The sequence below is a fragment of the Idiotropiscis lumnitzeri genome, chromosome 13 (assembly GCF_059441095.1).
Source record: "Idiotropiscis lumnitzeri isolate Australia: NSW breed Sydney's pygmy pipehorse chromosome 13, RoL_Ilum_1.0, whole genome shotgun sequence".
In the NCBI taxonomy this organism is placed as follows: Eukaryota; Metazoa; Chordata; class Actinopteri; order Syngnathiformes; family Syngnathidae; genus Idiotropiscis; species Idiotropiscis lumnitzeri.
In genome coordinates this window covers 10,063,613-10,090,357 of record NC_142403.1, presented here as the reverse complement: position 1 = coordinate 10,090,357, position 26,745 = coordinate 10,063,613, and the positions used below count along the sequence as shown (strand labels likewise).

Sequence of the window (26,745 nt, the reverse complement as noted above, 5' to 3'; positions counted from 1 at the left end):
AACAAACAACCAATATTAATAAATGTTAGCGCCAGAATTGATAAGTATTTTAAATTTAAAATGCACAAAATGAGTTCTTGCTAATACATCCAGTTACTTCCTCAATCATTGAAATTGTCCATGCAAGATTTATAGATTTTTTTTAATTGATTTTTTTTTTTTTTAATTATTTCTATGTTGTCACTGTTAGTGCAAAGGCTTGTGTAATTTATCACAATGTGGGTAATTGCGAATGTGCGCTGTTTCATGTGCCCTGTGAATGCAAACAACCTAATTCAATATAAAATTAAACAAAAAAAATTGATGGAAGGTAGTCAATGTCATTTAATCGCAATTGGGCACTGAGAGCTAAAGTGTAAATCCAGTCAAAGATGTCTGACACGGATGATTGAAATGTTTGACTTGCCTTCCCTTCAGCCTCCTTTGGAATGAAATGACGCTCAGATCTTGCTCAAGTAGAATGCATGTCACAAAAAAAACAAAAAAAAAAAACAAAGTGGGATGTGTTTTGTGGATGGTTGTCTCTTTGTGGGGTATCTTTTAGAGCTTCTGCTACGATCCTTAAAGATGTTATTGAAAAAATTTCCCTCTGCGTTCAGGGTGGGCCTCCAGCTATATTTCCCCTCCTTCATCACCCCCGCAACAATCGAAAAAAAAGAAAGATCAAATAGATATGTGAGACTTCTTTGAGCTGTGCTTTCTTTCACATGACGCAACACAAAATGGAGCTCGTCCTTAAGAGCATCGCCTCGTGTGCCTCAATGTCCCTTGTTCGAAGAGTCTTTTTGATACCGCCACAAAAATACATTCAAAGAAACACTTCAAGCTGTCTCCACTTTTCAGCAGTTTCAGGTTTAGCTGATCATTTTTCTACATTAGTTTGAATTGCAAGCAACAAACCGCTTAAAAGGTTTGTGCTGCGCCAAATAATGGGAAATGAAGTTCACTAACTAGTCCATGAAACTTATAAATCAGTCCCCAACACAGCCTCCCACCCAAAAATAAAGCATCATCCTTTCTCTGATCAGCTTTTCAAAGATTATCCAGTCATCTTTTCTTCTATGATTTGTCAAACAACTAGTGTTTCGCAAACAAATCCAATTCTCAGAGACATGTGGATCGCACAAATATGGGATGTTTGGTTTCCCGCTTCTTTTGTCAATTTTTACTTGTTGATTTGATCAAATGATCTCTACCATTCGGGGGTTGCAGCAACACCTGTTACTGCTTTATACCCCGTGAAATGTTTTCAATCCTATTTTAATACAATTGGCGTGGACAGCTCACATCAAAGATTCGGGCGGCGCCAAGGGGGAAGAAATTTCACAATATATATATATATATTAGGGCTGTCAAAATTAAAGCATTAACTCCGGTGATTAATCCAAATTTTTTAACTCAGTTAAATATTTTAACTCAATTAACTCAGATTAATTTACTTCAAAAATAATGTGCATACTTTGCAAATATTGCACCAAATTAGCTGTACATCTTTAGCAAGCCTCAGAATAAAACACTGTCTTTAAGTTACCTCTGGGCCTTGCAAGCCAACACTGCTGGAGTGTGGCGCTTGTGGGCGGTTTTAAAAAATGTCTCGAAGAAAAATGCCTCTAATGATGTCTCAATTTAGATCGTATTCCTATTCAAAGAAAGCTATTAGAACAGTCTTTGAATTAAATATACTACATAATCCAAGTTGCCTCAGTATAGATACAGTAGAATGATTGCAGCCATCTTTTCTTCACTTCCCATTCTAAAGCTTACTGATAGCTTTCACCTGCCCATATGGCAAGCCCTCCATTTGACAATGACTGACGGGAGAGCTTGGTTCTATTTGCTTTTTTTCTCTGCAGTCTTCCCCATTTCTCATTACAGCCCTTAAATCAATTTAGTTGCACTATAATATTTCAGCCAGTTGCCCCCTGACTAAGATGGCCTGTCCTCTAAATGATGAATTGTCTCGCATTGTGGCATTTTGATGACGGTCAAAATATGCATTGACATCTCATGGGATTATAAAGCATCAACACTGTTCTGACAGTCACATATGGGCCACCAGTCCACAGGGCAGCAAGCAGCCTCTTAATCTTATTCTTTGTCTCACTTGTCAATTATTATTTTTATTTATTTATTTATTGACATTGGGTTCAAACCTGTATGCTTCTGTTGACATTTTAAGTAAAAAGCCCAGCCTATCTGCAAATTGGATGTCCAGCCCATTACCTTTGCGTGCTTTATTTAAAAAAATAAATAAATAAATTAAAAAAAAAACCTTCCTGCAGTTGTCTGCATAAAATGCATAATTATGTTTGTGTTTTTTCAGCCAATATTCAACATTCAGAGGTATATGATGATCTGTAATAATACAATACAATAAAATTTGATTTACAAAGCGCATTTCAATAAGTAACTAATAAGAGTGTGGACATTCCAATGACTGCTGTAAAATATGTTGGGGGAAAGTTCTTCTGACATCAGCATGTGACCAATATATAAATCTTTATCACACCGAAATGGCTGAGTCAAAGATGTTCATTTCAATCACCAACCCAGCATTGATCAACGACGGCTCTGGAGCGCTGTAGTGAAATATTGAACTTCAATACAATATTCAAACGATATCTTTAGCCTAGTCTTTTCATGAGATCTGTATAAGTCAAAATGTTGACCTAAATGTAAAATACTGTCGGAACCTCTCATTTCTGGTGTATTCTGTTTTGGATTCCAGGTCATTGATAGCACGATTAGCTGCCTGAAAATATGGTGCTGGACTCTGATTTCACAATTTCACTTCTTCATTTTCATTGAAGACATGACTTAATCTAAGACAGGCGTTTCGAATTCCTCCTGCATGTTCGCCATCCCAGCTGCAAAACACCTGATTGAAATGATCACGATCGTTATCAGGCTCCTGTAGAGCTTGCTGATGAGCTGATCATTTGATTTAGCAGGTACACATGGGAAATATACAGGAAAACGGCCTTCGAGGAGCGCAGTTTGAGACCCCTGATCTAAGACCATGAAATCCTTCTTTTCTTTCTTCAAATAAATGTAAATATAAAGTATGGCGATCTCAAGAGATCTAGTAGAAGAGCTGTAAAAATTATATATTGCAATTACGTAGCTACCGGTCTGCAAATCATTTGCTGTACTTGTGTTAATTTTCGAAATGTGTGTGCGCGTGTGTGCGCGTGTGTGTGTAGTCGCACAGAATGTAGATGTAAAATAAGTCCCTGCAGAGAACTAAGTCATGATGACAGCTGGATGTCTAGTTATAGCTGATTAAATTGCTGGTGGTCAGCATAGGCTTATATGGAGGACATATTGCCGGATAGGATGTTTAGGACAGTCTGGTTTAAAAATGATCCAGTGGAGAAGGTCAAAGAATTTTTCGGAAATGCGGAATGCAAGGAAAGAGTAATTGGAATTGCATCTGTACTGTACTGCCTGGGTAGGTCAGAAGCAGAGATTTGATGGGTAGAGACAATTGCATAACGAAAGAAGCAGCTATTTTACTATAACAAGGAGAAGGAACGGGAGTCGTCTGAAATGATGAAAAAAAAAATGGGCATTTGTACTGAGAGGACAACGAGATGCAAAGCGATGAAGGGTGAGGAAGGTGACGTTATTATGGGAGCTAGGCATCGGAATACGTAAATAAGAAGCAAAGAAGGAAATGAAGTCATTGCAAGGTTGGAAAGGAGGGAGGTGGAGAAAGAGAAGCGAGTGAAGAAAGCAAGCCGAGCAGCAGCAGCAAGGTGAGGAGAGGGGACAAGGCAAGGCGAGGCGAGGCGAGATGGACAGCGGGTGCCGAGGGAGCGCTTGGAGGCAGCAAAGGCCCAGCGGCTCTCTCTAATGTGAGCAGCACAAGCAGAGATAATGCCACAGGACTTTAGGTTTTCTGCCACTGTTTGCGGTCGGGGTGCAGATAACGCAACTGGGCGTCTGCTGACAGACGCAAACGGATATTTCTTCACAAAAACTTGGAGGAAACTAAACATCGAACACAACACGGAAATTCCACGAGATTGTGCAGGACAGCCAAACAATCATGAATATCAGATTAAAAGGAATATAATTTTACATTTTGTCTGCTTTGTCCATACGGTGTCACCGAATATTTAGTACAACACATTCAGTGTCACGATTTGGAAAAAATGTACTGACAGCTAATTGGAGGAAGGGGTTGTTGAAATTTACAGTGCAAGACTATATTATTTGAAACAAACAGTTTGAAAAGACTTAAAGTTTGGCCAAATTTCATTTGCTGGTGCGTGGACGGAAGATTATGGCGTGCATCTAGGCACATTCAGGAGCCACCTTTTTTTTTATATATATATATATATTTATCAGTAGATGCTCAATACATTTCAACATTTAAAAACATGTTAAATAATCATATATAAAACATAAAAGAAGATATATAATTTTAAGTCACTGATGGTGTAGTGATTCATCTTCCTGACTTGCGCGAGGGCAGCGTTGGATTGGTTCCCACTCGGTGAAGGTGTCTACGTCTGCCCTCTGACTGGGTGGTGACCTGTCCAGGCTGTTTTACCCGTAGACAGCTGGGATAGGCTCCAGCACCCTCCAGCGACCCTGTACAGGATAAGCGGTGTAGATAAATAATTGTGGGTTGAGTTCTTTATAAGAGGTAGGCATATTTTTAGATTCTAATCAATATTTTTCATTCAAACCGCAGGGTTCAACTGTTTTTAATTGTCTGTTGCATGCCCTCTGGGCCTTCTGCCTTTCTACTTATGACCAGTTCATTTTAGTTTGTAATCTTTCTGTTTTTAAATAAAATATACCATGGCTTTGAAAGCATGTGGACAAGACTGTTGTTTTGTCACCTTTCCAACGATAATAAAAATGGTGTTTTATGTTTCCCCTATATAAGAAATGTGTTTTTTCTGTTGCTAGATTTTTGGTTTTCTTAGATAATTTTGCATGTGCAAACATGACTCCAGTTTTTTTTTTCCTAAACCCCGGTACTCGAAAGTTACAAGTCCGTCTTACACTTGGAGATGAGGGTAGCCAGTGGCTGTGACTATGTTGTAATCAATGGAATTACTGGTATATTATCTTTACTATTGCTGCTATAGTTGCCTTTGTCCTCAAAGATGATTTTAACTTCCGTTCTGATCCCACAAAGGAATCTTTTGGAGTAATAATCTGCCAAAGCTGCAAAGAGGGTTTTTGAAGCCGTAGCAACATCCTCCGGGTAAATACAAATTCTATGAAAACAGTCTAGTTGGGATGTTATTAAACCCCTGAAAATATGTCTCAGATGATAACTGGATTTATGCAATAATGCATGTCGATCTGTCTTCTTAAAATAAACTCTCTGACCTAATGTTTTATTTCTACTGGCTTTGTAATGAAAAATATGTGTTTAAAAATTCTAATTTCTTCATTTGTATGTTAAAAGTTAGAGTAATCGCAGAATGATGAGCGTTTAGTAATGCCATAAATTATTTGAAAAAGTACATGAGTACTTGAAGTGTTCACAGCGCAAGTCTGATTTGCGGAGCTGGGCACTTGACCCTTTTTTGCAAGTCAGTCCCCCGCACTCCAGCTGCGATCTTGGTACTTGGCCTTGACCCACCGGCCTTATTCATAAAAATTGTCGACCTCAGACCCCGTGATTTGTGGTCAGAATAATCTAATAATTACATTTTTCTATAATTTTGCAGGTCCCTGTGAAGTTCCACGCGATCGGCCCCAGCGGGCTTAGTGATGAGGGTGAGACCCTTCTCCAGTACCTCCATGTCTTTTGAAGATAATAAACATGATTTTGATAAATTTGTTATATTGCTACCTGGGGCTGTTTTTCAATCCTCGGCTTCCTTCACATGTTTAATTGACTGAGACAAAATTCAAAGATTTCCTTAGCTGTTCCTTATGTCCAATGTTCAGGATCATGTGCTTCAGTTGGGAAACAAAGGTTGATTGTAAGAAGTTACATTTTTCTAATATGTTGCATTTCATAATCTTTGTTGTTCCCTCTGGAGTCTATCTGAAAAAATGAATGACCTCTACATACACTGTTGCATTTGGAAATTTGTGTTTGCAATTTTTTGTAATGCTTGAAGTTGTTACTAAGTGGTTAAAGCAACTAGCCTGGAAAGACAATTATTCAAGCCCTCTGCCAAAACAACTGATTTCCACTTATTCTATTGGTTGTAAGTTGTCAGTACCCCCTTCAAATGATTACATTTTGCGCCGGGAAAGCTGTCCACTTGAGCCTTAAAAGGTGAAATTCTGGACAGATAGTCATTTGTAATATGTGTGTCGGGTTCGGGGCAGCCCATTGGGGTCTGGACAAATTATTTGGATGACCCTGAAAGTTTTAGATGAGGTGACAAACTGGGAGCCAATCAGGTACTTCCTCTCCGGTTTTTTGTGTCAGAGCCCCACCGTCACTTCCTGCAAATCCTTTTGCCTCTGGCTTTTCACTCCCAATGGGTTTTGCCCTGCCCTCCCCTCCAGACTTGATTCCTCACCTGGAGAAGATGAAAGACCAGTAAAGGTATTTCTGCACAATAAGACTACATTTTTTATATTTTGTGATTGGTTCATTCTGTACTAGTTTTATTGTTTTTATTTTATCAGAATCCCGTAAGAGTGATTTAAAGCAAGCTGTATTTAGAACTTGCGCTGATAGTATTTCTTTGGGCCAACTGTCTGTAAAGATATTAACATGTACTTAAGTGAACTTTATAATGTATTCATTCGGGTCCTTGACGAATGCCTTCTATTTTGCGTCGGTCGATAGTGATTCCTCTCGGCTTCCCCCAATCGAAGAAGTTGGGGGAAGAAAAGAGGAAGCCGAAGTCGGTCGCAGGTGGTAATGGAGGAAAAAAGGTTGTTTGTACCGAATCAGACATCACAATATATTTCAACAGTATAGATTTTAATTATTCTCCTACTGGATGTGTATTTTTGCGTTTATCTCGAATTGAACTCGTGATCGCTGTATCAAATGCAACCAAGGTCAAATTCCTGTATGTGTTCCAAGCAAGCAGCAATGACTGTGTCATAATGTTCTCTCGAAATTGTTACATTTGTTTCCATCCACTGAGTTGGATTCAATTTGACTCTATGTGAAAAGGAGAGGAGGATCTAATAAAAGCCATAAGTTTATTTACTTGTCTTCACATTGCTGCAGGACATGAATTAATAACATTCAATTTAATTTCAGAGTGATGGATAGCCTGTGCCATTTTAAGTAACTCTCCGTGAGGCCCTTTCAAGGAAGTCGAAGTTGAATTTGATTCTTTGTCTCCATCTGCTGGACAAATACAGTATTTTGACTCAGCCAAGTGTTGCACTGGATGGGCCCAGTGTGACCTTTTTGTATTTCGAGGGACATAATTCTGGATCATTAATGTTTCTCAGCTCCACAAAATTGTTATTGAAAACACGCACATATAGTGATTAAGAAGGCCTCTGGGATCAGGAATCAGGAGGGATCAGGATGATTTCAGGATAAACAAATTAAGGATTGTAATTTATTTCAATGTGTTCTGTTTTTAACAGTGATTGATATTTTCCAGCAGCTTGTTCTCCTGCTTTGGAAGCATATCACCTACCGCAGAAGAAGCAAGGTGCAGTCATAAATTTACGATGCTTGTGGTTGTTGTGCGCGCAAAATAAGCCTTGAACAGTAAGTCGCTACGATCCTCACAACGTAAAATGTGAAAAATGACAATTGTGTGTGGCGTAATAAAGACCAACACACTTTGGTCAAAGGGGCCCAAACACAAATAATACGACGATATATTTAAAACACACACACACACTATTTGCGAACCTATAACCTGTACAATTTAATTGAGAAAAAGCCTTCACTTTTTATACAATGGCGACTGAAGAAAAGGCTCTTTTTTTTCAGGGTAAAAGGGCTGGTGCCTGAGCACCATATAGTGGCATTAAGTGTGCATGCCTGCTACTGAATATGTATGGAATGATTAGGGCTGTCCAAATTAAAGCGTTAAATCAGGTGATTAATCCCAAAAATGTTAACTCAGTTAAATATTTTAACTCAGTTTGTTTTACTTAAAAAATAATTTGTATACTTTTGCAAATATTGTGCCATATTAGCTGTCTTTAGCAAGTCTCAGAACAAAACACCGTTTTCAAGTTACCACTGGGCCTTGCAAACCAACACTGTTGGAGTGTGGCGCTTGTGGGCAGTTTTGAGAAATGTTTCGAAAATAAGTGTCTGCAAAGATTTCTCCATTTAGATCGTATTCAAGAATCCAAGAAAGCTATTAGAACAGTCTTTCAATTAAATATAAATCACGACTCAGAAATCTGTTCTATGGATGTTCAGTGACAAGCGTTAAACTCGAGTTAAAACGGTAAACAATTTAAAACTGCGATTATAAAATAATTGTGCTATAATCATGGTAATGTCGCCTCTCAATGCACTTCAACATTTGGAAATAAAAGACCAGTAAATAGTGGTACATCAAATGAATGGATGGATAAAACGACTAATTTGATATAAATAAAGGTCATAAAATAGAAAGAAGTGTAATAAAATAAAGTTAATTAAATATAGAGAAGTCATTGATTCTTTAATAAATTACAATCAAATGGGTGAATATAATTAATTATTAAATGTTAACTGTACGCCTCCAAAATTATTTCGACACCAAATCTCGTAGGGAGTAAACTACTTTAATATCGTACGATCTCTGTAAGGGGCGTGACGGGTTAGCTATTTTTGCTGGTGTTGTTTCCGTCCAAGCTAGTTAGCTACTGCTAACATTTGAGCCTTAACACCAGTCTAACCTCTAGCTACTGTTAACCTTTATTTTTAACCACATAATTTAGTCTCGTTTATTTGGCCAGCTTTGTCAACATACTTGAAAAAAGCCTTTCGCAATAAGATGGTCGTTTTGACAAAACACAATGAAGAGCAGGATTATATGTGAGTGAAAATGACGCGTCTCGATCGTGATCCACTCTGCTAATGCCCATTTAAATGGACATATGTTTGTCCCCGTTTACGACTTCACGGAGTAGTAACTGCGTGTGTATTTCGATCGTTCTGTCACAACAACTGTCAAAATTGTCGTTTGTAATTTGGTTCTGCATGAGTACCCGTGTCATTATTAGTTGCAAGTTGCATTCAACAGTGACAAAAATACATGTTCAAATGCACACATTATTTATTAAACCTCTTTTTTTTTAAAGTAACACAGAAATGTGTATGTAAACTGAAACATTCTGCTACCTCTTTTAAGCCCGAAAAGTAAACATTGCGTCAGCCACTGCAGTACTACTGTCCTACATTCGCTGGACACGTCATTGGGTACCCCTGCCCAAGAAAATATCATCCAATGTAATAGTTAATAATAATGATGATAATCTGAAAAAGATTATAGAAATCTTAAAATTGCAAAACTCAGTTTTCATTTACAACGACACAGAAGCCCCTCGTGTTGCCAGATAAGGTGACCACAATTTAGCGACAGCTCTCAGATGGTGTGTATGCAGCGCTGCGCAACAATAATAGTATAGTAAATCGATATCATTCTATTGATTTACCCATACATTAGAAGTAAAACAGGACGATTGAAATTAAATCTTGGGGCGTTGTGTGTGTTTTTTTTGTTTTTTTTCAAATCTAATTTTAGTCATACCCAAGGTGTCTTTGGGAATAGAAATTAGAAATAAATGAGTTTATTTAAATTCTTACTGTTTTTTTTTTACTTGCGTTTAGATGGTATTCGCAGTTCCCTCTTTTTGCTTTTCTGATAACAAACAACATTTGAAATGTTTTTCCCCAACATTAATTTGCACCAACATCTACTGAAATAATGGTCTCAGACTTTCACTTTTGTAGCACTTTTCCACCTTTTAAGGCACTCAAAGCGCCTCACTGAGTGAGCATTCACCTACTGATGGTTTAGCATCCGGAGCAACTGTGTGTGTGTGTGTGTGTGTGTGTGTGTGTGTGTTTTCTATCTTGCTCAAGGACAGTTTGACATGGTCACAAGGACCAGGGATCAAACCCACAACCTGTGGGCTGGCTAGACACCCACTCTACCCCCCCCCCCCCCCACAGATAAACACTCATGCGCGCTGTCTTTCAAACATTTATAATTGTTAACTTGGGGAGTAATCAAGTTAGTGTGGGTAACAGCACAACGTAATTGTTATAAACTCAATGTTGATTTTTTTTTTTCTTCTTCTTCATACTAAATCATAGTTTTATTGTGTTGGCAGCCTGATTGAGGAGCGAAAATGCACCTCTCTGCCCAACTCCCCAGCCAAGCGAACGTGTCCCAGCAAAAAGAAGCAGTTTTATATCAACCAAGCCATCCGCAACTCTGACCTCACGCCACGAGCCAAAGGCAAGAAGAGCCTGCGCCGCCTGGAAAACAGTAAGTTTTTATGCGTATACAGTATTATAAGACACTTAAGTTTATGCGAAAGCTTGATGCAAGAGACTGTCAAGATTTACATTTGCTTATGCTGTTTGTCTTGCAATGCTTCGACAGATATGCTATCTCCTCAGAAAAACTGTACATGCAGAAAAACTGTTGTATGAATTACAGTGCAGTCTTCCTCCACTGAACGTTCTTGGCTTTTGTGCCACAAAGTTTCACCACACACATCACAACAAATATCTTGTCGCGGTGAGCTATTTCAGAAAACTCTTTAATCATTGCTTAATTTCATGCTTCACTCGTTTCCCTTCATTACAGAAACCTGCCCTCAAAAAGTACTTTGTTCTCCACTTCCCACCGTAATGATCAACTTTAAAATATGACCGCTTGGTAGGCTTAAGTGTTCATCAAAAACTTGACAAAGTCTTATTACTAAAAGTTCTATTTAATATTTATCCATCTAACAATAAGACATTTTAGCATTATAACCAGTTTTTATCATGCTAAATTTAGGAATACAAAAAGTTTATCTATAACATCTATAAAGCGCTGAAAGTTTAAAATGATCAAATCAGACAAAAGAATCCCACTTTGGAAGATTCATTACATTTGCATTATAGCAGAAAAAGTAAAGAAAGCGATTTGGACAAAAATAGCCCTCATAGTGCTCATAGCGTTTATTCATTTGATGGCGAAAAGGTTAAATTGAAGTTTGACTGACTGGAAATAATCTGTAATAATTTACAACTTTTCAAATCTGTCCGTCTCCAAAAACAGCACGTTATCTTACCAATCTTCTCGAGAGGGACGGCGAGTGTCCCAAAGATGAACTGGAAGTTTGCAGTAGCCCAGCAATCCCGTCTATCTTCACAGAGGCCTGGACCAATGACGACTACATCGAGGTTCGTACACATACAATCTTCTCATTGTGGTTTATTTCCTTTTCACCTCCAATTTGCTTTACTCGCCTAATGAATTGTCCATCCATCCATCCTTCTTCTGTACCGCTTCTCCTTTTTTTTTTTTTATGAGTTCAAGTCAAATTTTATAAACCCACTTTTTATTCTCTCAGCCATGGAGTGACTTCATGAATTGCTCTGGAGAAGAGCAAGAGAGACTTTTGTCTCTGCTCGAGCAGGAGGTAACCAAGAAGAAACTTTCCAGTTGTCTCGTTAAAGACCAGAGGAACGGTAATTCATGTTCAAGGTTTCCTTTAGCGCTTTAGTTTCATGTTGTTTTGTTATTCATACGACCAAAATCTTTCTTTGTAGCTTGGTATGACGATTTCTGTGCTCTTATTTGAGTTGTTCTTGCCTTACCATTCTTAAGGAAATGTCTCTTCAAAATTGGTGTGCTTTGTCTCTTAATACCAAATTTAAAATCTCCATCACAGATATAGTCATCTGCCGTATTAATATTTTTAAATATTTTTAATCATATCAGTGGACTTTATTAATGTACTAATATCCTATCTTCCTCTACGAGTAAAAAAACAAAACAAAAAAAACAATGCCTTTGAGTATTTATAGATTGAATTAAATATGAAAGTGCTCGAATACTGACTTTGGTGTATGTATGTGTTAGAATCATATTTGGAGGTTATTATACATTTGCCATGACACAACTTTATTTCAATACATGGTGCACATATCATGTTGAAAAGAAGGGCGGTGGCACTTCTTCAGAAGTGAGTCTGAAGCAAGCAACATCGTGCTAGGTCCTGATAAGAGATGCTGACGTCAAAGTCAGCTGCGACCCACGACGACACACCAATGATGAACCGGACCAAACCAGCTTTTGAGAAGACGAACTGTACCACCCTTGAGTGTAATCTGATTCCCCGATGTTATAAAAGGGAATGTGTGAAAAGCATCGAGGAACGGGAGGGGAGATAAAGTTGTCAAATAAACTTTGGTTAACCTTTCCGTCTCCAAAAGAGCTGTTTGTCTCTCCTTTTAGCTCACGAACACTATATGTCAAATTGGCGAACCTGACATACAATTGGTCCTTCAGAGCCGTGGACCCAACATACTGGAGGCGTCCAGGGGCGAAGCCGACGACCGGGGACAATCGTGGCCACGACAAGATGAGGATTCTTTCTTTTTTTGGACCTGGTCCTCGACTTTGCTACTGGATGCTGAAAGTTGAAGGGAGGCTGCGGAGAGAGACGTTCAGCTCATCTTGGGTGAGTGTGTGAAGTCCGAATGTGATGAATGAGTGTGATAAATGTGGGCATTTGAAGGGGTACGTAGTTAAATTCTGCGTTAACAGGAGGGCGGACTCCTCTGCAAGTAAGTAGTTAAATTCCGTGGGGATATTGTGGGGACTAGACAGAGTAAGTCTTTAAAACTGTGTAAAACCGTAAGAATACTAGTCAATGTTACGTGAAGAGACAGAGATAGTCTATAACACTGATAGGGGATAACAGGGGTATATCCTCCACGCGCGTTTGAAAGGGGAAAAAAAGAGAAATAAGGGGAAAAAAAGACGAGGAAAAAAAAAATAAATAAAAAGGGAAAAATAGTGTGAATGAATAAGTGTGTATGGAGGCTTGCAACCTCATTTTGGAACAGGAAATTTAACCGACAACTGTCTGGGAAGCAGAAGCTTGGGAATTACCTAAAACAAAGTAATTGTCAGCCTGTTCAGGGATTGGAGAACAGTTTAGGAAAACATGGGCAAATCAAACAGTAAAAAAGCTAGCAAAAAGGATCCGAAACAACAATTGACGTGTAAGGACTAGAAATTTATAGAAAGCCAATGTCCGGAAAAAGTAAAACATTTAAACTGATGGATAACAAAATATGAATTCACTGGTCAGCTTAGTACACAAAAATACTTACAAAATAAAACGAAGAGAAGAGAGAGAAAAAAAAAAAAAAAAAAAAAAAAAGAGGTGGAGAAGCAGCTACCAAGCCATTCATAGGTGTGGCTGTGTGTGCGCTGATAGATAACGTTCTGCGAGGCAACATCATTGCAGACATACAACAACAAAGTCTTATGCAAGAGAAAATCTATGGCTAGAAAAAGGAGCTACTTTGACTAATGGCATATATGTCAGTTGAGAGGAAAAAAAAAACAAAAAAAAAAAAAAAAACAATTCTTCCAAAAAATATTTTTCGCAATATTGACACATGTTGACACACATGTCAAACAGGAGGGATGGTATGGTAAGACAAACCAAACCAATTTTATACAACATATGGGTTTTAATTTTTTCTCAAAAGATTTTTTGAAGAGCCTGTATGATCTGTGCTCGACACAATTGTCAGGGAAACATAAGCCCAAAACGAGGACAGTTTCCCCAAGCAACATACACCTTGTGCATTGTAAAAAGTCATCTCAACCCTACCCTATTAGGGGTCTCTCGGTTGACATGATTTTCGCGTGGATAAAAAATTGAGATTTTGTGTTGTGTAGTTTTGGTTGCACTAAAAGCTGTGTTTCATGCATGTGTCCGAGACCATTACTATGAGTAATTCCAACAGCTCTTCCATCAACATGCCTTTTAGAAGTAATGATGAAATTAACACCTAATGCGGACTGCATTGCTTGGAATGATGTGTACGCTGCGATTAAGGCAACGAAAGATAAGCCTATCTTTTCTACCGATGTGGCAGTGGCTAACTTTACTTGTGTTAATCTCACAGGAACACAAGTGGTGTAAAACAACTGTACTCCAAGCAGGTACACTACTGCCACGCAGCGATGTGTGATGGTGGTGCGGGGTACTAAATTATTTGATTCATTAAAGGACGCAGTTGGAACTTGTGCATTGGTGTCACTTCTCTTACCAGTGTCTATTTTTCCATCCACAGCAAGGGATATTCAAAGGGCAGTTGAAGCCGACGAATACCCCTATTATTACGCCAGGAAAAGACGAAGTGCTTCCTGGAGGGATGGTGATATGACCTATTTGGATGCATTTGGCCAACCAAGGGGCGTACCAGATGAGTATGAGTTGGTAAATCAAATCGCGGCAGGGTTCGAGTCCATTCTTCTTTGGATTACACCGAATAAGAGTGTGGATCGAATAAATTACATACACTATAACGTGCAAAGATTGGGGAACTTCATTGAAGAAGGATTTATAGCTATTAAAGAACAATTGGTCCTACGTCGTCCTTCCATCTGGGGTGACGTAAAATTGGTCCAAAAGAACAATTGGCAGCAACATCACTCATGGCATTTCAAAACCGCATCGCGGTGGACATGCTGTTGGCAGAGAGAGGAGGGGTTTGCGCCGTGATTGGGGATCAATGGTTGTACTTTCATTCCTAACAACACTTCTCCGGAAGGGTCCCTCACAAGAGCCATTGCAGGCTTGCGCACCCTGAAGCATAAGCTGAAGGAACACTCAGGTGTGACTACCTCTGCATGGGATGAGTGGTGGAACAAAACGTTTGGTAAATATAAAAATATGGTATTTTCTGTAATGATTTCTATAACAATGTTCACCTCAATCCTTGTACTGTATGGATGTTGTTGTATTCCCTGCATTCGCGTTTTGCTTTTCCGACTTATCTCAACAGCTCTCGCTCCAACAAATTCCAAACGACAGGAAATATATCCTTTGATTAATTACAGAAGTGCTGGTGATGGAGGAGACAGTGATGACCAAGTTGATGACGACGACTGAATTTACCTGGGAGATCCTATTCGTTAATCCAAAACGCTCAAATACATTAAAGTTAAACAAAGAAAAATAGAGGGGTTTACATTTGCTATCAAGCTAATGATTTGATGGAATTAAATCTTTGGAAATTCAATTGATGATAATTTTTGGGGCAAATGTAGAATAAACAGGGGGGAATGTTAGAATCATATTTGGAGGTTATTATACATTTGCCATGACACAACTTTATTTCAATACATGGTGCACATATCATGTTGAAAAGAAGGGCGGTGGCACTTCTTCAGAAGTGAGTCTGAAGCAAGCAACATCGTGCTAGGTCCTGATAAGAGATGCTGACGTCAAAGTCAGCTGCGACCCACGACGACACACCAATGATGAACCGGACCAAACCAGCTTTTGAGAAGACGAACTGTACCACCCTTGAGTGTAATCTGATTCCCCGATGTTATAAAAGGGAATGTGTGAAAAGCATCGAGGAACGGGAGGGGAGATAAAGTTGTCAAATAAACTTTGGTTAACCTTTCCGTCTCCAAAAGAGCTGTTTGTCTCTCCTTTTAGCTCACGAACACTATATGTCAAATTGGCGAACCTGACAGTATGTCATCATCAAGTAAAAAAAAATGTTCATGTCAAAGAGCTGCTCACTAATTGATTCACTGTTGTGGTTGTGTTTTAAATACTTTGTCTTTGCACAGTAAATCCTGCCTTCTCAGCTCACGAATGTTTCCAAAGAATCGACCGGAGACTGCGCACAACTCTGAGACGAAAACAAATCCCTGTGGTGAGTGTTGCGCTTTGAAAAATATTTCTAGACGTTCTTTTGCGTCTTTGCTCTTGCAGTTGTAGGAAAACTTAATTACCTTGTTATGGCTTTCCTTTTGATTCATGCAAATGCATTGGGAACACTGCATATTCTGTAAATCAGTGGTCCCCAAACCCTTTGGAGAAGGCTGCGGCACGCCTTACAGATGAAAAAAAAACTTGTAGCACTCCCAATTTATTTATTATTCTAGGCTGAAAAATATTTTATTTTGAAAAGTGACCGGCTTCTTTGACGCTAATATTAAACCCAAAAGCTTGCAAAAATGATTAAAAAAAGATCACGTACAAAGCCCGATCAGCACAATATGCATGCAACGCAAGTCGTTGAGTATTTTCACACGAACGAAGACAGTTTGTTGCTTCTCGTGTCATCTGTCCGGGTTGTTTTACATTCTCCTCACAGGGAACGCTGGAAGTGCTTGAAGAAAACCTTCTGAGCTTCTTCCTCACTCAGCCTCATTCAGTTTACACAACCAACCTCTCCAGCAGGTATCAATATTTTCGTGGGCCCTTTTTATTTTTTTATTTATTTTTTTTGCGCGTGTGTCTGAGCATATTCTAATACATAAAATGCCTTTTTATTGCAACTTAATAAAATTCTTCACCCTGAAAAAAGTGAAAGTAAAACATTAAACATGGACTTGAGTTTGTAATGTGAGTCAGCCTTTACAAATGTTAAAATTTGTGCTAGTTTCATCGAGAATTCGCAACGTTTTTAGACTAGTACTGTAAATGTCGCATTTTCTGAGAAAATCCCGCATTAGTGAACTTGTGGATTCACAGTAGTGTGCACAACCTGCCGCATTCCTAAGTGAGGTTTCGGCAACAAATTTGGAAAATAATGTAATTGTGTTTTTTTTTTTTTTTTTTAAATCTTCAAAATTATGATTTAATGTAAGCTGATTTTTTTTCATATCCTTTTCTATTAAAGTTTATCAACAAACAAGCAATTAATTCATCTTCATTACAATAATCAATATGACATCTATTAACTCACAACTATATGATACATTATACTAAAACGCATTTTACATCAATAATGCATACAAATCATTTGCCACATCTTTCTTGAAAACATGATATGTACCGCTGACTACTTTCATTTCAAATCATTTGACCGGAGGATGTGTTTTGATTGGTCACTGCTCAGAAGCGCAGACTATTGTGAACATCAAATTATGCATGGATGAGTGATTGTGTCATGAGATGGTTAGAGTGAGGGTTAGAAACATTTTTCAGTCGCACACGGCTTAGTTGTACACCTCAGCAAACTAAAACCACAATAAAAAAAAATCCTCAACTTAATAGGTACCCTGTAAAGGGGAATAACGTGATGATTCAACTGAAATTGTGTTTTTAATGTGCTGCATTGATGTGTTGAGGTCCAAAATGACGCAATCGAAGTGAGCCAAGAATTTTGTTCATGTGTTTATATTTATTAAAAAAAAGTTGCTCAAGTATTGGACACAGAAGTTAATTTAAATAACATGGATCTCTCATACCATTAAACACTTATCAAGGTACCAGTCATGTTTTTGGGTTTTTTTTTGTCTACTGATACTGATAGTCTACTATAGCAAACCAACAACATTCCAAGAACATGTGCTGCTCAAATCACATCAGGTTGCAGTTGATTGCTTCACGTGATTCACCATGATGTGGATTTTCTTGTTTTTGGCTTAGCTTTGAAAGGCTGCTGCTCCATGCTGTCTGCCAATACATGGACCTCGTCTCTTCAAGTGAGTGCGACTTCATGATCTTTCCATCTGCAATAGATATAAAAAGTCTGCACACCCTAGTTCAAATGCCAGATTTTTTAGAGAAAGATGAATCATTTTCTGAAACACTGGTCTAAATTTGTCACGTTATGTTTGGCACAAATACAACAATGCTCATCAACAAAAAAAGACTATGTTGAATCACTGCAAAAGGCATCCATTTACATAAACAATTACGGGAGATGAAAGATTCCATACGGACATGATCAATTAACGCTAAAACATGTTTTCCGTGTTTTGTTTTTTTTTAAGTCCATTTGTTGCTCTTGCAGGCAATGACTTGAATGGTTCTCGTCAGACTGAAGTGGTGAACAAACAGGAGGACTTCCTGCCTCCCGCACTTCTACTGTCGGCCTATTTGGACCAAAAGTGCTGAGAAGAGGCCCACGCTCACCTGCCTGGCCTTGAAGAGTCCTGCAAAAATGTGCGTGCAACAATACCCTCGACGAGGCTGACCCAGGTCATAAAAATGTACGGTACCTTCTGCAAGGCTGAGATTGATTAGAAAGAAAACTTGGAGCTACTCACTGGGCTGTTGAATAATTTAGGAATGTCTATGAAAATAACAAAACCTTCCACCTCATCAACTAACGTGATACATTGTGTCTAAAAGGGAAATTGTTATTGATGTTAATATTTTGCCCTTGAGTAAACTAGGATTCATCTGTTGCCACCCCACCATTTTCTTGATGTGCCAACATCAGATCCCATTTTTATTTGCACCATGTTCACATTTGTTGTGTTCGTGGCAGTACTTTTTTTTTGTTAATTTCTTCTGCATTTTTGACATAACGTTTTTTTTTGTTTTTGGTCAAGGGTTGATAAAACGTGTCTAATCAACTTGTCAAGTATAGAAATTATACTTTAAAATTGTTCATGTATCATCTTGCGTAATGAATTCCAAGCGGAAATGCAAACAACACCAAGTTGGATATGATGTGGTTATATCCGGCAATGGCTATGATTTAATATTTAATATTTTAATATTATTTCAACTTTTTGCATTTACTTGGGAATTATGTATACAGTAGTAAATACTTTTAGGACCTTGTCATGCTTGATCATGAACAATAATTCTATTTTACATCGAAAAATGTTTCTAAATGTGAAGTGATCTGATGTTGTAACGATAACACAAAATGAAAAAAAAAATTACTGTTAAGTGGGGGTGTAAAATAAAGGCACTTGAGCGACTAGCCTGTAGGATTAAAGTACTGTAATAAAGCATGAATATTGATCAATGAAATGTTACACCCTTGCTGTCACTAATCAGGTAGTTAAAAAGAAAAAGTTGTGTATGTGCGATGTCTGTGCAAATATACACCCAATGTGTACAGAGAAAAATATAGTTCTGTTCAGCATTATCATTTTTTGCAGTTGGCGAGATTGTTTCATTGATCACATGCATTGCTATTAATGTTTCAGTTGAGCTGCATCCAAAGGACTCTGACTTTAGGAAAATGGTAAAGCACACTTTCTTGTCCTTTGATCTTCTATTGATACAAAATTAACATGATAATTACTTTTTAGTGTAGATTTTGAAAAAGCACTTCTGCCTTAGGAAAGCAAATTATTTCTACATTTGTACTTGACTTGACTTTAGTAGCACATAAAGGTTATTTAAAAAAAAGAATTATGTCCTGCATTCTTTTTATAGTGTCTTTATCGAACAAGACTTGAGCTGTTGGCTTTTGTTGCCAACAACCAAAGTTTGTATGTAATCTAATTTCTCAGGCTCGTATGATTTTTGTCAGTCCATATCATGTTGTAATTCCACTTTTGTGTACAACACACTCTACAAGATGATCACATGTATTCATCTCTATTTGCCAACATATTAAATCAATCATACTGTAAATACTAAATGTGTGCCAACGTTTAGACTAGAACAGCCTTTAAAAGTGTGATGAATTTACACACAAGATTGCGTACATATTTGTGTGTTATGGTGCTTATTTATAACTGCCTTTGCAACTGTTACTATTGCAACAATGTCTTTTTTTCTTTTGACTATGTGCACGAGAATGATAAAAGCCATGTCTGAGTTGACAGTTGAATAAACAAACTTAAAGTGCAGCATCTTCTGCCGTCTCAGTCGTTTTACCTTAAATGGAGATGAATTTTCGGCAGGTTGTTTTTAATCTGTCCACTAGGCGTCACTACTGCGTAGAGAAATGTGAGAAACACAAGTTCCCGTACAATTGGTTCGACTACTGGACGAGGTTTCTGGAAATTCATTTGAACATTAATTCATCCTTGATTTCTGGCTTATTATAGACACACTAGTGCGCTCTCTGTCCTCCCTGCTAAATTGATTTTGATCATGCTAGTAATGTTTTTTTTTTTTTTTTTTTTCAAAAAACCCTGGTGAGGAGAAGCTGGACAGATAATGGATGGATGGATACTGTAGTGCCACTTTTGGACGTCTAGTGCACAAACATTAGTAAAAAAACTTTTGCTGCACTTTAAGACTACAAGGCCCCACTAGAAGGGATGTGGCATGCACTAGTAGTCTCCTGGGCCCAACTAGTAGCACCAAGAATGCCCACTAGTAGTTTTGCCTCAAATGTCATTTCTACACAGTTATTCTACTATTGTGCTGAATTGTTTTATAAAATCTCAAACAATTAATTTTATATCCTCAATATTCATATTATGGTCCATGGACTAGCACGCTCTTTGTCTACAACATAATTCCAGTGAGGCAAAATTGTGCATTGCACTTCATTCAAAAATACTGTGCAAATTATGTTTCTCGCTCTCTTTTTTTTCAAATAAGTCTATGCAAACAGCACTCAGTATAATTTTCATGTGGAGCACTGGAGTGTAGTGCCTGTGGGTAGAACTAAATGTATAAGTTTTGAGAATTGTTTCTAAAGAAAATGCTTGTTTCTAAAGAAAATGCCTGTAAAGACGACTCCGATCAAAGAAAGCTATTAGAACAGTCTTCGAATCAAAATACGCTCCAGTAAATACCCGTTACAAGCTCCATGAAGGGGCGGCACGGTGGCCGACTGGTTAGCACGATGGCCTCACAGTGAGAGACAGCATCGGGCGTGGGTTCAATCCCAGCTCCGGCCATCCTGTGTGGAGTTTGCATGTTCTCCCCGTGCCTGCGTGGGTTTCCTCCGGGTACTCCGGTTTCCTCCCACATTCCAAAAACATGCATGGCAGGTCGATTGAACACTCTAAATTGCCCCTAGGTATGAGTGTGAGTGCGGATGGTTGTTCGTCTCTGTGTGCCCTGCAATTGGCTGGCAACCAGTTCAGGGTGTCCCCTGCCTACTGCCCAAAAGCGAGCTGGGATCGGCTCCAGCACCCACCGCTACCCTAGTGAGGAGAAGCGGTACAGATGATGGATGGATGGAAGCTCCATGAAGACTTAATAGTTGAACAAAAAGGTGATAAATTGCAATTAATTACGGAATCTTTTCGTGATTTCAAGTTTTATCGCTTGAGCACACCTACATATATAGTATGCTTGCGAAGTACGGTCTCTCTGATGCACCATAATGAGTGCGCTTCGTAATTAGTTTCGTTGCATTCTATTAGTTCACCACTAGATGACACTAAATTCAACAGACGGTCCCTGTAAGATTTTTTGGTATGGAACATTTAGTATGGCAGAGAGGCGCTCCGAGTTTCCAAACAGAACAAATTAGATGAGGAAAGCGTAAGTATAACTACCTCGCACACTTGCAATATGCTACTCCATAAGCAAATACTGTCATCTCAGTCTCTGACTTGCTAACAATACTCTTTTGGCACTATGTCAAAATTATTGCATAATTTACTGCTAGCAGCTATCACAATGTTTGTTTTTTAATTTAAATGGAATTAAATCTGTGTCTGTTTACACAAAAGAAGGGCAATTTGATGTTTTGCATTTTGTGACCATTCTTTGACAAATGTGAAATTCAGGTTTATACTGATGATTTTAATACAGAACCCAAATAACATGAAAAACTTAGTGTTTTTTTTTAATAACACTTGTCGTAATTACTAAAGCCACACTCCAGTTGGAAAATTACATGGTACGATTAGCAGTAATTGGCTTTGAGTGTGAACAGAATAAGCATTGTGGGCATAATATTGATTTGGCATTCTGCTAAACAGATTGTTTTTTTCTGTCTCATCACACCTTGAGGTCTGAAGATGAAAAAAATATTTTTGCCATATAATCTTTTCATATGCAGAGTTTACATTATATATTTGTTTCGCAGTAAGAGCGAAGTTAAAATATTGTTAAGAGACAGCAGTAGTATACTTGCCCAAGTTCTACGCAATAATACAAAATTTCTTCTTACTGTACTGTACAGCATTATATTGTTTGTTAGTTTGCAGTGTTGCAGAACTGCACTGTATAGTATTGAGATATGTTTCTAATGGTTTGGTCGCTCGTACAAAAAAGAAACAGTTCCACATATGAAATGCAATTTCGTTGATTTTTACCAAGACTTGAATCGAGTGTTAATGTAATTATTTTTCATTTTATTTGAATGTATCTTTTAGTCAGCGTGAAATCACTTCATGGAGGTGGAGCACTCCCCTTCTGCCACCGGTTCATTTAGCTGCGGCACCCCCCCCCCCCCACCCTCTCCCCTGAGGGGGGGTGGGGGTGTTGACTGAGGGGTTGGCCCCTGCTGATTCAGAGGTTAGGAATTTGCATTTGATTGCTGTTTGTCAACCAATGGCCTGAGTGTGCAGGCCGGAGACTATTCCCCACGCCTACATGTGTCTACGTGTGTGGATGTGTATGTGAATGTGTGTGTGTCCGCGATCCGGGCTCTCACATCGACACCCAATCTCTGAAAACACAATTACACGCTAAAGCTGAAGGTTGCGGTAGATACCATGCTGTCACATGCAACGAGTTTACTTGTAAGAGATAAACACAGGAGTCGTCGCTCTTCTTTTTGTTTGTGGGGCGTTTTTTGCCCCCTGTGTGTCATTTAGGGGAGTCAGGGAAAATCAGGAATGCTTCTTCCGGTCCCAAAGAGTGTAAAAAACGAGCGGAAGTCGCAGTGGTAAGTTTAATATTTCTTTTCCTCCCCGTGTTAAATACCGTTATATTAATGGAGTGGAGTGTTTTTCCATTGCGCCTTACTATGTTTGTGATTCTATTTTGCTCACTAAATGTATATTTTTCATCGATACGTTATCAGACGGCTTGATCGATAATCAATCTCCCCGGCGGCGGATGGAGACAGAGCCATATGTCACCTCGGCAGTAAGATTTCTACCTACGCTGAATGTCGCACTATTTCATACCCCCCAAAATATATTTTTAAACATATTTGAACCCGTGTCTGTCATGAACCGTGGATGTGTTTGAATTCTCAAATAAAATGGCTTATAATTAATTAAGCTATGTCATCTGTCCGTGTTATTTACGCTCAGTCAAAAAGATGGTGAAGCATTAACAGCAAATATTTGCGTCACATCACGTCAAAATTGTCCTGTCAGTGTGAGACGACAGCTTGGTTCTAACAGTTTTAACAATCCGATTATTAACCGTATTATCCGGTGAGCTAAAGGCTATATAAAGCGCGAATTAGCGCGTTTTCACGCTCAGTTCCGTCAGGGCAGCTTGCTGGCTCGAATTAAAAAGCACCAATTGAGAGTTGCTGACTTTTACAAACGTCATGTGCCATAAAATTGTGTAACCTAAACCCCCTGCTGCCTGATATAAAAGCACAGGTCATGTGGTAAACTACACCACTTTAGCTGTAGGTTTACTATTTCTTATCACACGTTACTTAGATTTAATTAAAGCTTGGTAACATTAACCCAAGAAAATACAACATGACAGTTGAGTAATTAGCCCTATGATTGTTTACATTCTTCTTTGATGGTCAGAAAATATTTAGTATGGGTCTGATACAACTGTTTCACATGAAGAACTACAGTAATAATGATAAAATTGGGTTTCTAGTGAATAGCACTCATGCCATTGGGTTTTATGTAAAATGAAGATGTCTAAATATTAAAATCATGGTTAGTCTGATCAGTTCACTCCGACAAAATGTGCAGAACTCTGCTAAAGTGCCCCAAAACTTTAGTTGTTATGTAAAGCTTGAACGATAGTGGCGTGGGCGGTTCAAAAAGTCAGTTACACATAAGGTGGTGAGAGTAATGTCAAGTCAAGTCAAAACATCCACTCAACATGTCCAACATATCAGGAGAAAAGAGATGTCTACTTACTACATCAGTGGGGTGGAGGCACCCAATGTATGTGCGTGTGATGATGTCTGAAGGCCCGGAAAAATAGAAATCCATTCTCGTGGTGGATGCCACTGGGCAATCCTCCCATTGTTTACGTGCCATAAAAGTTCGACAAAGTTCCAATAGATATGTCAGTTCTAATGAAACGGAATTATACTTACTTTGGAGGACAAAAGGTCAATTCTGTTGAGATCTTAAGTATTATTACACCCCAAAAAAATTATATGATTGTAGTAAAACCGTGACCTGTGTTCTGTGCCGACAGACGGACTCTAAAGATTCGAGTTACCCAACAATTTTAAAAAAACAAGTCACTTGTGATAATGGCTGGCATTTGGTTTGTGAGTAGTGTGACACTTTCTCACTGTGGGGGTGTGTGTGTGTGTGTGGGGGGGGGGTTGTACAGGAAGCTGGTCTTGTGTAGGTCTTTGTCTCTGCCCTTTAAAGTATAAACACTTAAAAGGCTTCTTGTCTGTTGCTAGTCCTTGAGCAACAGAAGTTGCCAAGCTTTTCTGTGCCCCTTGTAAACTTTTAACATGTTTCCAGACCCCCATTTCAAGTAATATCGCCATTTAAGATGAGAACACAATGTATTGTACTGAAAAATGACCAAATACTTATGTACCGTCCTAGACAATTATGACGTAATCATTTGGAAACTGACTTCCATTTTGTGTATTTCATTTGACAGGAACACGGTTATGACATATCCTAGGCATGGTGAAACTTTTTTAACACACGATCTGAGACTTACAGTATGTGCCCCAAATGATAACGTCAGAAGTCGTGGTGAAAAGGGGGCTTTCCGACACTGTCACTATTAAACATTTACCAACAAATGTACACACACTGCCTATCTTAAATATCTCACCCATCCACCGGTGTCCAATCACCTTCAAGGCTTGCCTTGAAGTTGCCACTCTAATCTGTTTGGTCCACTCTGGCAAATGCTGTTTACTTGTCGGTGCCAGCAACTTCTTGTAGCCATGTAACAGGTCTGATATGCTGTTATAAAATTAGGTTGACATAAAGAAGCTTCTGGAGCCTCTGGAAAGATAGCTTGGAAAATAAAAGGACAGATGGAGGCTATGATACGTTTGTCATTTACCATGCGATGGTTGAATGGTTGGCAGGAGCCGATGACCAGAACAATTGGGTCTTTGATCGATTCTATTGATTCATTTGGATCATTGAAAGCTTTTAATATTTAACAATGGACTGGGTGTCTTACTACACATCAGCATTAAATAAATGATGGCATTATTATAAATGTTTTGACGTAATGGGGGAGTGTGCTTCATTCTGTATGAGCTGATCACCGCTGTATCAGGGATGCACAAAGAGATTAAATTATTTTCTGATTAGTTGTACCGCTGTTCTTAGTGGTGTGTATCTGCACACGCTTGTTTTCGTTGCTTATTTCCCCGGAGTCTATTTACATTGCCTTCCTCCTTTAACATGTAAACAGCTCCCTGTGGCCTCCTTTATTCTTAGCGCACATTTGGATCGGCCCTGCATTCAGGTCCGCCTTCGGAATGAATCATATGTATCTCACCCTTTGTCCATTGTGTGAATCATTCGCTGACGTTTACCGACTTTGTACAATGGATTTGATATAGGAAGTCTTAATGGCAGCTAGGACTGATTTCTAATCTCCAACTGGAGGCTGTTTGAGAAAGCAGCAAGTGTAATATGCAAACATGTTGCTCAGTGAGGGGAGCAAATGGCACATTCGGCCCCCGGAACTGGTTGGTGTCTGTGAATAAATGACTCAGAGACGTGTGTGGACTAGACAAACTGGTCTGACACCTGTTTGCTCTCTTATTATCAAACTCTTATCCTTGGCGAGCCTGTGCAGACTGTTATGTTGTTACGACATTCAAATATCCCTTCAAGGTTTGTTGAGGGTGTGGGACAAATGCTCCATTAATTACGTTCCTGTGTGTCTCAAACTCGGTTGTATTTCTGTGAATGTGAGTTGACTGCATGCATGGTTTGTTTTTGTGCCCTAAAGAAGACAGAAGTAGCTTGGCAACCTTTCAGCTGCTCTTGTGCCAAAAGCTACTTTTCTGAAGGGCCTGTGCAGCACGTGGTGCTTTAACTGTGTTATCGTGCCAAAAAGCACAAGTTACTTCACTACTTGGGCTGGAGCCATGGGGGAATCCCTAACCGTGACGCAGGCAGAGGAAGGGCCTTGCAGTTGTGGGATGCCCTGCAGTTTTACAAGTGAGCTGCTCCAACAGTTGTCGGGCTTGTTTTCAGTCCATGTCTGACACCGGGATCTGTGCCAGCCGGAATGTTCGATCCTGTTACTTGTCTGCCTGGATAATAGCATGCATCGGCATTCTGCAACAAGCTCATGTGTCTTTCAAACCTGATACATTGGCAGTTTATACTATGAAATAGGGTTGAATGGTTTCAGGAAAAAAATGTATTGCGATTTTTCTGATCGTTTAATGTGCGATTTTCTTCACAATGTAAAGTACCAGAAAATGCCATCATAACCATAAAAATCAATAGAAGCTCTTCCCGTAATAATGCAAGGACACTTAAGAAGTTTTGTGAGGCCATCAAGTATAATTTTGTATTAATGTGTAATCGAGTATCTGAAAATGCATTTTTTTAAACCCCAAAATGTTTTACATTTAATACTAATGCACATATTCTTTGTACATAAATGTCAGATTATATGTCAATAAAATCACTGTCCCTTAGCAAGCTGATTGATTAAAATATATAATTTTCAGACCTACCATTGTGTAGATCTCAAAACTCAGTACTCGTGGTGCAAAATAGTGCAAATATTAGTCATGAGATTATAAATATTTAAAATACGTTTGACATCTCGGGCTCTTCGTTATGATGACGTTAGTCGTTC

General features: G+C 38.7%; 2 protein-coding genes and 1 long non-coding RNA gene across 6 annotated transcripts in view; all 3 read left to right on the top strand.

The window, feature by feature from the left end:
• The first annotated feature begins 8,712 nt into the window (after positions 1-8,712).
• r3hdm4 (R3H domain containing 4) lies at positions 8,713-19,718 on the top strand. The gene is made up of 8 exons (XM_088313166.1): positions 8,713-8,941; positions 10,243-10,400; positions 11,184-11,308; positions 11,479-11,596; positions 15,738-15,823; positions 16,268-16,353; positions 17,548-17,603; positions 17,915-19,718. Exons 1-8 carry the CDS (start codon positions 8,901-8,903, stop codon positions 18,016-18,018), a joined length of 774 nt encoding a protein of 257 aa, XP_088169292.1. The 5' UTR covers positions 8,713-8,900; the 3' UTR covers positions 18,019-19,718.
• Positions 12,003-15,577, top strand: LOC148324278 (uncharacterized). The gene is made up of 2 exons (XR_015846316.1): positions 12,003-12,591; positions 14,225-15,577. It is a non-coding gene; the product is annotated as an uncharacterized LOC148324278 (long non-coding RNA).
• A 2,646-nt stretch (positions 19,719-22,364) lies between the features above and the next one.
• The window catches only part of arid3a (AT-rich interaction domain 3A), a 40,266-nt gene continuing 35,885 nt past the window's right edge, over positions 22,365-26,745 (top strand). For 3 of the 4 annotated variants that reach the window (XM_088313639.1, XM_088313641.1, XM_088313640.1), the window contains exon 1: positions 22,367-22,669. The gene's annotated coding sequence lies outside the window, so the exon portion shown is untranslated. Of the gene's footprint in view, positions 22,670-26,745 lie in introns of all 4 variants that reach the window. The other variant, XM_088313642.1, reaches the window with a different exon arrangement.